At 48.7% G+C, this 13846-nt stretch overlaps 1 protein-coding gene across 6 annotated transcripts in view; it reads left to right on the forward strand.

Annotated features, from left to right (window-relative positions):
- The window catches only part of KIF2A (kinesin family member 2A), an 89848-nt gene that overhangs the window by 59821 nt on the left and 16181 nt on the right, over positions 1–13846 (forward strand). For all 6 annotated transcript variants that reach the window (XM_069749199.1, XM_069749157.1, XM_069749175.1 and 3 more), the window contains exons 13-15: positions 3446–3588; positions 3769–3973; positions 12385–12495. In XM_069749199.1, the coding sequence (XP_069605300.1) occupies positions 3446–3588; positions 3769–3973; positions 12385–12495 (459 nt within the window). The remainder of the gene's footprint in view (positions 1–3445; positions 3589–3768; positions 3974–12384; positions 12496–13846) is intronic.

A 13846-nucleotide genomic window follows, 5' to 3' on the forward strand; every position in this document is an offset into this window, starting at 1 on the left:
CAGCATTGGGCGCCCTTTATAACTGTGACTGGGAAGGGAACACTAGATTAAAAGGTTCGATAAAGCTTTAACTAGATCTAGGCCAGTTGTACATCATACTACGCTTCCTGGGATCTGAACGTAGTACCTTCTGCACTAACCAAAGCGCCTTTTGAACCCTTATCACAGGCTTCCTTAAAAATAGTTTCCCTGAAAACCTTGCTTCTGTTAGCACTAACCTCGGCTTGCAGGATCAGTGACTTACAGGCTCTATCAGCTTATCTGCCTCTAACCCAGATATAAAAGGACCGCGTAGTCCTTAAAACTGATCCATCCTCCCTTCCTAAAGTGGCATCACGCTTCCATAGATCCCAGGAGATATCCTTACCATGTTTTTGTCCAACCCCCCCCCCCCCCCCAAAAAAAAAATATATATATAAATAAAAAGGGGAAAAACCTTGCACACACTGGATGTGAAGAGATGTCTCACCCAATATATATCAGCCACGAAGGAGTGTAGGAAAGGGAGGTCTCTGTTTGTCTATTTTCAGGGGCCAAACAAAGGACACAAAGCATCAACAGCCACGTTGGCAAGATGGATGTGGGACGCCATTGCCCTGTCATACGCCTCATCCAAGGAAGCCACTCCAGAAGGAATTAAGGCTCATTCAACCAGATCGGTGGCGACCTCTTGGGCAGAGCGAGCTGGATCATCACTTGACCAGATATGTAGAGCAGCCACTTGGTCCTCTTCCTCTACTTTCTTTAAGCACTACCAGCTGGACCTATCTTCCTCTTCAGACTTAACCTTCGGGAGAAGGGTTCTGGAAGCAGTAATCCCACCCTAAAACTCACATCCTATGAAATTCTCTCCGTGGTGCCGTCATGGGAGTAAGAGAATATCGTAGTTACTCACCGATAACGGTATTTCTCTGAACCCATGATGGCACCTGTATATTCCCTCCCTTCACATATGGGTGTGCACACTTCTAGTTAGCCATTAATGCTTAGCCACGCGGTGGGGGAAAAAAAAAAAAAAATTTTTTAAATAACAATATAATGATGATAAACGATGACTTGAAAGACTTTCTGTGTGTGTAAATAACTACTTAAGTTACAGGTGAAGTCCTGTCAAGGATCTATAAAACAAACTGAGGTGGAGGAGAGGTCCCGCTTTTTTAACCTGTGGGTTTCCTGTCCCTGAGGGCGGATCCCTCTCTCTCCGTGGTGCCGTCATGGGATCAGAGAAATACCGTTATCGGTGAGTAACTACGATATTTGAAGTGAAATAAAACTATGGATTTTTCACTACATCGTTGAGCTGGATCTCCTTCTCTTTCCTATAAGAAAAGAACACACCACTATTTGGCTAAAAGACCATTCCCATATTGTCCAAAAATGGTTTGATACTTTCTAGATAGATATAGATAGATAGATACACCAGTTGTTAATGTATGGCCAATCTTTCTAGGTATGCTGGTTACTAGCAGATAACCAATCAATATTAGCAGTCATACAGCGGGGAAACAATAGCACAATAGGTCCCAGACATATGCAACTCAAAAAAAGTCTTACTTTTTGATGATGCATCGCTGAGATGTCGGTGCTGTGTATTCACTGCCTCGAAGTGTGCTGGCAAGGATGGTCAGTAAGCTGATTCCAAATGAGCAGAGGCAGCTGCTATTTGAAGAGAACTTAATGTGTGCGCTAGTTCATGGAATGCGCTGACATGCAATGCCTCCGTGAGTTCAGCTTGGGGGTCAGTGCGGTAGAGAGCGGTGGAGATCAGGGGAGCGTCCTCCCCTATTGGTAGAGCACTGCTACGCTCACCAGAGATCCCGACAGGCGGCGTTCCTCGGCTGAAGGTGCCGCTAGACTGTAGCAGTGTGTGGAGAGGTCTGGGTGACGTCACCTAGAGCTGAGACTTGGAGAAGGGGGACGCCTCGAGGCAGTGAATACACAGTACCAACATCTCAGCGACGCAACATCAAAAAGTAAGACTTTTTTTTGTGTTGCATATGTCTGGGACCTCTTGTGCTATTGTTTCCCCGCTTTATGACTGCTAATATTGATTGGTTATCTGCTAGTAACCAGCATACCTAGAAAGATTGGCCATCCATTAACAACTGGCATATATAAATGTGGTGAGGTTTGGGATGAAGTGGGATGGGATCGGGTCAAGTGCACAGGTGGTGAGATGCGATCTTGAGAGTAGAGTGGAGAGTCGATCTTCTGTAATGGTGGAGAAGTTGGTTTTGGAGGTGGAGGGCTGGGTAGTTGGGAGGAAGGGCTCTGGGAGTTGTTGACCAAAACTGTCTCTGATGTTCTCAATCTTCTGCTTGAAAAATGAGGCAAAGTCTTCAGCTGAGATGAGTGGGGAGGGAGGAGGTGCTGGGGGACGGAGGAGAGAATTGAAGGTGTTGAATAACTGTTTAGGGTTGTGAGACAGGGAGGATATGAGAGATGAGAAGTAGGTTTGTTTAGCTGTGGTGAGTGTGGTCTTGAAAGTAGTCAGGGACTGTTTGAATGCGATGAAGTGCTCGTTGGAGTGCAATCTTTTCCATCTGCGCTCAGCCTTAAAATATTGTATGTTAGTTTTCAATTGCACAGTTTTCGTATAACCAAAAATCATGCCCATTATTATTACAGAATACGGGCACAAAATAAAGGATGAATTGGCCTCTAAGAGTACGTTTACATGGTTCCTACACAGAAATGTCCAGTTATTCGACACCTTCCATTGATCTGAGCGATTCCTAATCAGCCATCATGGGGTCTGAATTATACACTGCAGAAACAATGTTGTGACCTGTCCCTTATTGATATGGATTTACAAAGCGGGTCAGATAGCGATACATGAATTAATCCGCTTGTCGATTCACGACACAGAAACCTGCAAACCTCCAGCTGAAATCTGAGGGTTCGCCTGCCATATAGATCACTGTGGATTCTCTTTGACACATTTTTCGTCACGAAAAACCTTCCATGTATGTCAACATGAAAGCTTCACCCACACAACCTGTGCACGGACTGGTCGCAGTTCTCCTGACCTCCAACCTGACAGCCTCAGAGGGATATATGAGGCCGTCATGTTTAGGACTGTGTTATACAGACATATGAATTTCGCCTAAGACATGGGAGCCAGACTGGTGATGGTAGAGAAGAGCGGCGACATGGAGCTTATAGTATAAATTCACTGGCAGTGGGCGAAGCGCTTTATCTATGACCTGCGGAGCAGGTGAAGGCCACTTTCCCACTATTAATGTTGATGGTCCAAGACACCACTGATCACCAGGGTACAGCGCCTTCAGTTCTCCTCGTATAGTTGGCGGGGTAGACTTCCTCACTTGGCTGATTCCATGTCTCCCGTATTCTTGTGTCTCGCCATCACTTGAGGCTCTCAATGGTCAGTCCTCTGACCCAGGAATAGGAGATACATTATCGAGGATTTGTTCTTTGTTTTAAGGTTTTTGACTTACTCAACCGGAAAACCAAATTGAGGGTCTTAGAAGATGGCAAACAGCAAGTTCAGGTGGTCGGCCTACAGGAAAGAGAAGTGAAATGTGTAGAAGATGTTCTGAAACTCATCGAGATCGGCAACAGCTGCAGGTACGATCTGCGATGAGACCGCTTTATGCATTTATTGGGCCCTATTATTATGTAGATTTCGTTACCTTCTACTATTATAAGGACGGACTTATTCTCATTTTTAGCCATGCTTCCCATTTCCCCCATGTACTATACAAGAGAATTGACTGTTTTGTTTTTGTTCCCCCCTCCCCACTTTAGGACGTCCGGTCAGACCTCGGCTAACGCTCACTCTTCTAGAAGTCATGCTGTGTTCCAGATAATTCTGCGACGGAAGGGGAAACTCCATGGTAAATTTTCTCTGATTGATTTGGCTGGAAATGAAAGAGGCGCCGACACCTCGAGTGCGGACAGACAGACACGACTCGAAGGGGCCGAGATTAACAAGAGTTTATTAGCACTAAAGGTGGGTTTTTTTGCACTGAAAGGCAGATTGTCGTGTCAAAAAAACGTGCTGTGATTGGATCTATCTTCTGCCATCTTGGTTCTCTTATGAAGCCCGGCCAGCCAGGTTAAAGTCCCATACGGCTGTTTAACCCCCTAAATGCGAGGGGATGGGGGGAACATTTAGGAGGCAAGGAGAGAGAGGGGGGCTCCCTCACCCATCCGATCAGCGCCCCTGCTATGTCATCGTCAGAGCCCAATGGACATCACAGCAACCCGAGGTTGTCATGTTGACCTCTGGGTCTACCAGCGATGGTGGCTGCTTAGACCATGCCAGAAGCATTTTCTAAGAGGCTTCTGTAAGTGTAATACTAACATGTATAATGCATTGCAATGTATCGTACAAGAGGTCAGAGTAATAAAAGTTAAAGTCCCATAGAGGGACTAAGTAAGACAGTAAAAAAAAATTGAAGAAAAATATTTAAAAAAAATATTGTATACCCTTATTATACTTACCTTTTTTGTAAAAACAAAAATAAACAAAACAAAGTACACACATTTGGTATTGCCGCGTCCGTAACGACCTGATCTAAAAAAATTGTCAAATTAGTTAATCTCTTCAGTGGACACCATAGCAAAAAATAAAAAAAAAAATGGTGCAAATGGCCGAAAGTTTTCTCACCCTTTAAATTGTTCTAGAAGAAGTCAGATTGTACATAATTTCACACAAAAAAACAAAGATGAATCAGACAAAATTGTTGGTACCATCAGCTTAATATTTGGTTACACACCCTTTGGAATAAATAACTGCAATCAGTCACTTCCTCTAGCCATCAGAAAGCTTCTTTCACCACTCAACTGGAATTTTGGTCAACTTCTTCTCCCAACTGAAATTTTAAGATTTCCCTACAGGTGTTCAATGGGAGTTAGATTTGGACTCATTGTTGGCCGCTTCTAAACTCTTCAGCACTGTTTCCATCCATTTTTGGGTGCTTCTTGAGGTGTGTTTGGGGTCATTGTCCTGCTGGAAACCCATGACCTAGGACGCAAACTAAGCGTTCTGACACTTAGCACTACATTGCGAACCAAAATCCATTGGTAATCTTCAGTTTTCATGATGCCTTGTACACAGTCAAGGCACCCAGTGTCAGAGGCAACAAAAATGCCCTAAATCGTCTTTTAATTTCCACCATATTTGACTGTAGGTACTGTGTTCTTTTCTTTGTAGGCCTCATTCCATTTTCAGTAAACAATAGAATCATGTGCTTTACCAAAAGCTCTATCTTGGTCTCATCTGTCCACAAGATGCTTTCACGAAAGGATTTTAGCCTACTCACGTACATTTTAGCAAAGTGCAGTTTAGCTTTTTTATGTCTGTGTCAGCACTGGGGTCCTCCTGGGTCTCCTGCCATAGAGTTTTTCATATCATTCAAATATTGAAAGATAGTTTGCTCTGACACTGATGCACCCAGAGGCTGCAGGTCAGCTTGAATTTCTTTGGAACTTGATTGGGGCTTCTTATCCACCATCCGGATTATCCTGCGTTGCAACCTTTCATCAATTTGTCTCTGCCGTCCACGTCCAGGTAGATTAGCTAAAGTGCCATGCGTTGTAAAGTTCGTGATTATGTTGGGCATTATAAAGAAACATCAAGATCTCTGTCCCCCGACAGTTCTCTTCTCCTTTTCCTTTCTCCATGCTTAGTGTGGCACACACAGACACACAATGTCAACCCCTTCTTCTTTATCGCCTCTCATTGGGGGACACAGGAACCATGGGTGTATGCTGTTGCCACTAGGAGGCTGACACTATGCAAATAAAAAAGTTAGCTCCTCCTCTGCAGTGTACACCCCACCGACTGGCATAATACTCTTCAGTTTTTAGCTTAGTGTCAGTAGGAGGTGGACACGGGTCTTTCATTAGACCCTTATCTACCTCAATGTGCGTCGTTTTCTTTCAGGTTTTTCGGAAGGGATACAGGGTGAACAGTCACACCTGTAGTCCCACAAAGCGGACTATGAGTACGGCGTGTACTGCCACCCCGTATCCTCATAGATCCCTACCCAGGACCAAGATCCTAGCACACAAGCGTGCTCAGAAGTCCGGTCCTGGCCCCGTCCCCCACCCACTCGCCTAACAGAGCCTGTCGGTTGGAGGAGATGACAGCTCCGTGGACGTCTCATTCCCCTCAGGTTAGTAACGGCGTGGGATGTTTAGGTGAGTATTTCCCCTCCATTCCCCCGGGATCTTTTCTCAGATGTCCCCCGGTCCTCCCTCACAATGTGGGGGCATAGTAGTCCCTAAATGCGAATCTTCTCATGGCGTTTATTTTATAGGGATCCCAGGGACAGCCACAAGGGCAGTATCTCATTTTCCTAAGCTCTCCTTCATTGGCGGCCGCAGTGCTCTCCCTGCAGCCGCACAGCTCGCCACAATGTCTCCCTTACAGTGTCACAGCCTAGCAGGCTGCCGCGCCGCTCCCCCTGCGGCCTCACTGCTCGGCGGCCACAATGTGTCCTGTGTCTGCACGGCGTCCTTGGCAGGATGCCGTGCCACTTACTTTCTGCGGCGCTCCTGCGCCGCGATTCTCCGGCAGCGCCGGCTTCTAATTTAGGTCCCGGCTTCTGCCGGGGCCTACTTCTGGCGCCGCGACCCCGCCACTTTCGCTTTCTTCGCTTTCCCGGGCGGCCTTGGCAGGCTGCCGCTCTACTCAGTCCCTGCGGCGCACTGCTTCGGCGCCGCGGTTCCCTTCTCCGGCGGCGCCGGCCTCTAATTTAGGTCCCGGCTTAGGCCGGGGCCTACTTCCGGTCCCGCGCTCCTCCACTACCGCTTCTGCGGGCGGGCTTTTTCCCGCCCGACATTCCGTGCCCTGCCCACCGGCGCTTCTATGGCTGACTCCGCCCCTCTTCCAGGGACAACGTCTGTGGGCCCTCACCGCTTCTCAGGAGCAGTTGCTCACGCAGCGCGACCCCCACATCGCCACCGCACTCCGACTACAGCACCTCAGGGCAGGAATTTCACCTTGTTTTCATCGGAGACCCACCGCAAGCGGAACATCTTCCAGGACCGGGTCCGTGAGTAGCTGCACTGCAGACTGACACCCCCTCTGCCCCACTGTCTCCTAACCCGCTGGCATTTTCTTCAGGGACCTTCTCAAAATGTCTACCTCTAAAGGGGGCCGCTCTCGTCCTCCTGCTTCTTCCTCTTCTGTCTTAGTCAAGTACTTTGCATATTTCAGTCCTGCAGCAACCCGATCCCACTGCCCAGGATCCCCCGGCCGATCCGCCCGAGAGTGATACCCCTATCCCAGGCTGGCCTCCTCTCTGTCCCAATCGGTGGCCGATTTAACACGGGTGTCTCAAACCCTGGTGTCCGTGCTGGATCGGTTACCCCTGCACACCCCCACAGTAGCCAGCGGGTCGCGGGAAATTCCGTCCGAGCCGTCCACGGCTAGCCGCAAAAGGTCCAGACAGGAACGCCGGTCTGAGTCCTCTTCTCGCTCCATCTCGCCACTCGGTCCTCCTCTGCGGTCGGCGTCCTCCCGATCCTCCTCCCCTGAGTCAGGCGAGGCGTTCTGATGCCCCCTCGGAGGATGTTTCGGAGCTGGATTCGAACCAAATCGCTACCATGAGGGATATGGTTCAGAATCTTATTAAAGCGATAAATCAAACCTGTGGCATCAAACAGTCCTCTACGGAACCCGCAGATCAGGCGGTTTCGTTTAGACGGGCTAAACCACCTTCCAAGTTTTTCGCTCCTCACCCGGGATTCGAGGAGATTATGGCTAGAGAAAGAGAGAACCCGACCAGACGCTTTCAGAGAGGAAAGCGACTTGACGTGTTATATCCCTTCTCTCCGGAGCTCTCCGCTGATTGGACTGCTTCTCCTTCAGTGGACCCTCCAGTTTCCAGACTGTCCACCAACACGGTTCTCCCACTGTCCGGCGGAGCATCTCTGAAAGATTCTAACGATAGGGTCATAGAATCTTTCGCGAAGTCAGCCTTTGAGGCGGCCTCAGCTAGTCTTTGCCCGGCCTTCGCTTCCACTTGGGTTTCAAAATCCATTTCCAAATGGGCCAAACAGCTCCGTCAGGGCATTCTGGACGGGGTTCCATCCGGACAGCTGGCGGAACTTGCCAACCAGATTTCTCACGCGGGTGAATATCTGGTCTCCGCCTCCCTGGACGCCGCGTCTTGTGCGGCTCAGGCGTCCAGCAACGCGGTTGCCATCCGCCGAACCGTTTGGCTTAAGGCCTGGCAGGCGGATTTGTCTTCTAAAAAGTCCCTTACCAGCCTGCCTTTTCAGGGGTCTCGTCTCTTTGGTTCTAAGCTAGACCAAATCATTAAGGACGCTACAAGGGGCACGAGTTCCCTTCTTCCCCAGGCCTAGCCTCGATGCCCTCCTCCTAGACGTCAATTTCGGTCCTTTTGGCGCTTCGCGGCATCAAATTCCTTCTCCCAGCAGCAACAGAGGCCACAGGCCGTCAAGAGAAGAAGACGGTATCCTTGAGGCCCACTCCTTCCTCGCTACTCCCTGGGTAGATCCTCCAGGTCCAGGACTGGAAGGACCTCCTCGGCATGACTCGACTAGTAGCCAGCCCACCTCCCAGGCTGGGCGGCCGTCTCCTCTTCTTCACGGACGTCTGGATCTCCTCGGTAGAGGACGCTTGGGTCAGGGAAGTTGTATCCTCAGGAACTCTATCTTGTATCCCTTCTCGACCCCGGGATCGTTTTCTTCGAATCCCGACCTCCAAGAGATCCCGCTCTAGTTCCGGGTTTCTTCGCAGCCATCGCGTCTCTCCTCAAAGCCGGGGTAATCGTTCCTGTCCCAGAAAAAAGAACGGTTCACAGATTTCTACTCAAACCTTTTTGTGGTACCGAAAAAAGACGGCAGAGTGCGTCCCATTCCGGATCTCAAATTACTGAACAGGAGAGTCCGTCTAAAGCACTTCAGGATGGAATCCCTTCGTTCGGTAATCGCTTCCATGGAGGCTCACGAATCTCTGTGTTCCATAGATATTCAGGACGCCTACCTCCATGTTCCGATATTTCCAGGACATCACCCATTCCTGCGCTTTACGGTGCTCCAGGAACACTTTCAGTTCGTCGCCCTGCCGTTCGGTCTTGCAACCGCCCCAAGAGTCTTCACGAAGATCATGGCGGCACTGATGGCCACCTTGAGGGTCAGAGGTCTGGGTCTTTTTCCATACCTCGACGACATCCTCATCAAGGCTCCGTCCTTTTCTCACGCCCACGAAAGCCTGTCCATCGTTCTCGACACCCTAGCCCGTTTCGGGTGGTTGGTCAACCGGAAGAAGTCCTGTCTTATTCCTTCTCAGCGCATCATCTGTCTGGACATGCTCTTCGACACCCGTCGGACCAGGGTCTTTCTCCCCGAAGTCAAGAGATCCATTCTTCGTCGGGACATAAGCGTGCTCCAGGGCCCTCGGCCTCCCTCCCACCGATCGGCCATGAAGGTTTTGGGGAGGATGGTAGCAACATTGGAAGCGATTCCCTTCGCCCAATTTCACTCTCGACCTCTTCAGCAAGCCATCCTGTCTCAGTGGAACAGGTCGGTCTTCTCCCTGGACCGCCCCATCCGACTCTCCCCCCGAGTCAAACGGTCTCTCTACTGGTGGCTCATATCACCTCTCATGTCCCAGGGCAGGTCCTTCCTTCCAGTTCACTGGCAAGTGGTGACGACTGATGCCAGCCTGCTCGGCTGGGGTGCAGTGTTTCGCTACCTGACTGTACGGGGGCCGCTGGTCGGCGCAAGAGTCAGCCTTACCGATTAATGTCCTCGAGATACGGGCCATTTTTCTGTCCCTTCGTCACTGGGAAAGGATTCTCAGGGGCCTTCCTATCCGAATCCAGACGGACAATGCCATGGCGGTGGCATATGTCAACCATCAGGGGGGAACTCGGAGCTCCTTGGCCGAGGTATCCAGGATTCTCCTTTGGGCAGGGGCAACGGTTCCGGTGATATCCGTGGTGCATATCCCCGGCGTGGACAATTGGGCCGCCGACTTCCTCAGCCGTGAGGGTCTCGCGGCAGGGGAATGGTCCTTACGTCCGGAGGTCTTCCATCAGATTTCTCTTCGATGGGGGACTCCGGACGTGGACCTCACGGCGTCTTGAATGAACAGGAAGGTTCCGCGGTTCGTCTCCGGATCTCGCGATCCTCTCGTAGTGGGCGTCGACGCTCTGGCCATTCCTTGGTCACAGTTCGGGCTGCCCTACCTGTTCCCACCCCTTCCCTTGCTTCCCAAACTGCTGAAAAAGATCAAAGCGGAAGGGGTGCCGGTCATTCTATCGCCCCGGATTGGCCCTGGACAGCTTGGTTCGCGGAGCTCGTCAATCTTCTCGCGGACGCTCCCTGGCGCCTTCCAGTCTGGCCCGATCTGCTGTCTCCGGGTCCGATCTGCCACCCGAATTCTCGGTCGCTCAGTTTAACGGCGTGGCTGTTGAGACCGCAGTTCTAAGAGCGTCCGGCCTTTCGGCCCGGGTGATTCACACCGTGATTCAGGCTCGGAAGCCTTCGTCTTCCAGGATCTACTATTGTGCCTGGAAGGCTTACTTCCGTTGGTGCGAGTCCAACCACGTTTCACCTATGTCCTTTTCCCTGCCTTCCATCTTGGCTTTCCTTCAGGCAGGACTGGATTCGGGCCTTGCTCTTAGTTCCCTAAAAGGCCAGGTTTCTGTACTTTCCATCCTTTTTCAAAAGACTTTAGCTTCCAGACCACAGGTTAAGACCTTCCTTCAAGGAGTATCCCACGCGGTCCCTCCGTACAGGGCCCCTGTGGATTCATGGGATTTAAACCTGGTACTGGACGTTCTGAGTGTTCCCCCCTTTGAACCTCTCAGGGAGGTTCCCCTATCAGTTCTGTCTTGGAAGGTGGCCTTTCTTGTGGCCATCACTTCTATCCGCTGCGTTTCTGAGTTGGCGGCCCTCTCTTGCCGACCTCCGTTCTTGGTCATTCACCAAGACAAGGTGGTCCTCAGGCCTCCGCCTTCCTTTCTTCCTAAGGTGGTTTCCACCTTCCATCTCAACGAGGACATCGTTCTACCTTCCTTTTGTCCAGCTCCGACTCATCCTCTGGAGCGATCGTTGAACAAGCTGGACTTCGTCAGGGCAGTGAGGATCTACTGGGATAGAGCGTCCACTTTCCGGGGGACAGATTCTCTTTTCATCATTCCTGATGGCCCGCGCAGAGGCCAACCGGCTTTTAAGGCGACTATTGCTCGCTGGATCAAAACGGCAATTCTGGAGGCTTACCGGGTTAAGAACAGAGTGCCCCCTCCTGGGATCAAGGCTCACTCTACCCGGGCAGTCGGTGCCTCCTGGGTGGTGCACCACAGGGCTTCCGCCCTACAGCTTTGCAAAGCGGCAACCTGGTCTTCCATCCACACGTTCGCCAAATTTTACAAGGTCCATACCTACGCTTCGGCGTACTCCAGCCTAGGCAGAAGGATCTTGCAGGCGGCAATGGTGAGTCCTCTGACCTGATGGAAGTCTGTTTTTCCCGCCCTTGGGACTGCTTTGGGACGTCCCATGGTTCCTGTGTCCCCCAATGAGAGGCGATAAAGAAAACAGGATTTTTGGTTGCTTACCGTAAAATCTGTTTCTTGGAGCCTCCATTGGGGGACACAGCTCCCTCCCAATGTTTTTGTTATAGGTTCTATGACTGTTCTCACGTTTACAGTTCTCAAGTTTGTGGTTTTGGTTTTTCAACCTTGTTATTTTTCTCCTACTGCTTTCTCACTAACTGAAGAGTATTATGCCAGTCGGTGGGGTGTACACTGCAGAGGAGGAGCTAACATTTTTATTTGCATATTGTCAGCCTCCTTGTGGCAGCAGCATACACCCATGGTTCCTGTGTCCCCCAATGGAGGCTCCAAGAAACAGATTTTACGGTAAGCAACCAAAAATCCTGTTTTATCTGGTTTCAGGTGTGATTTCCATATTGCCCACACCTGTTACTTGCCACAGGTGAGTTTGCAGGAGCATCACATGCTTGAAACAAAGTTGTTTACCCACAATTTTGGAAAGATGCCAACAAATTTGTCTGGCCACTTTTGGGGTTTTCTGTGAAATTATGTCCAATTTCCCTTTTTTTTTTTTTCTCTCCTGTTTTTGTGTTGATCCAATACACACAAATGAAATAAACGTGTGTAACGAAACGTGTAATTGCAATTTCAGTTATATATGCACATCTGTTTGTGTATATTTTCCTTTCTATTTGAGTTTGTGGAGGAAAAAACAAGCCCAAAGAAACTGAAAATGTCCACGTCTCCAGGGGGTAGCAATTAATATATTGAGTATAACATTAGTGATGCATTACTGTTTCATCCTCAAAAGTGCTTATGTAATCAATTCTCCCCAAAATGCTGGATTTGTTTCTCCATAGATGATCTGCTTCTTCTTTGTCTTCAGGAATGCATTCGAGCCTTGGGTCGGAACAAGCCTCATACGCCATTCAGGGCTAGTAAACTGACCCAAGTTCTGCGGGACTCCTTCATTGGTGAAAACTCTCGTACCTGCATGGTAAGCCTCAGCTCTGTTTGCAGAAACCTCTAACAGCGGCAGGAGTTGTATACTTTTATAATAGAATGAAACACTGAATGATCCATATTTTTCCAAGATTTTTTTTTAAAAATATTTTGTTTTAATTTTCTTCCCATTTTCGAGATCTGCTTGCTGTCAGTGAAATGAGTATATATTTGCACCCAATTCAAATATAAAGATATACATGTAAACTATCTGCTGTGGATTTTTCACACCAAAAACTGCAGTAAAATCCATGTTACATGCTAAGGCTGCATGATAAAACATTGTAAAAGGTGATATCTGCAATGAAAATCTGCATATTAAAATCCACATCACAGGTCATTTTATGTCCGGAAAATAAAATTTCATCCATTTATTTTTAATTCTCATTTTTTTTCTGAGCTTGTATTGACTATGCCTGCACCACATCACCCTTCTCTGACTTTAAACTGAGATCCTGAATTTGATAAATTAAAACAAAGTATATTACGCTGCATTTAGACGGACCCTTAATTGTGGAATGAGCGTTCCTAGATATTCCTTTTTTTCTGACAAACGACTATCTGCCTTTCTGAACAGGCCAGCAAACTGCTTGCACGGGATTAAAATGCAAGCTGAAAGATCACCACTTTCGGTAGCATGTTGTCTTGTGTAAACAGAAGACGTGCTGCCGATAACATGATGGTTTATTCGCGCAGATAGTCAATTTATTTTACTCGCTGACATAATCACTGTTCTCATTGGGGCTCACAATTCTAAATTCCTTATCGCTATGTCTTTTTGAGTCTATGCGCAGAGAGCTTTTGTATTAGCAATTGTTCTGAAAGTATAGGATTGTGGTTTACCAATCTGACAGACTATTAAAGAGGACTTTTCACCAGTTTGAGCATGCTGAACTGGACAAATCAGGGAACAATAGCTGTAGAATTGAATAAAATGTATTTTTTTTATTCCGCCTCTCTGTTGAAGGTGTTAACGTTTAGGCTATAATTTGTTAAGCCCAACTGTGCACTACCTAAGATTTTTCTCAAGGGGTGTGTACTTCTTCCCCTGTATGCGTTTGATCAATCAGTGGGGGGAGGAAAAAGTACACACCTCCACAGTAGCTTAGAACAGGCTTTCTCCTGTGTGAGGCATTTAATGACTGTTCTTTTCACTGATCTAACTGCAGAGGTATGTGTGACTGCAAAGTTCCTTGAGCATATACATTTCAGCTTTCATGTCATGGCAGCCAGTGTGGGGGAGAGAGGGGCAGTACGCCAGATCTGAGCTCTGTCTGATTATTACAAATACCTCTGCAGCTGTAGTTCTCCTTTCACAGCGCTATCAGCTCTGATGTACCCCTCTT

This window comes from Ranitomeya imitator, chromosome 1 (genome assembly GCF_032444005.1).
Source record: "Ranitomeya imitator isolate aRanImi1 chromosome 1, aRanImi1.pri, whole genome shotgun sequence".
NCBI lineage: Eukaryota > Metazoa > Chordata > Amphibia > Anura > Dendrobatidae > Ranitomeya > Ranitomeya imitator.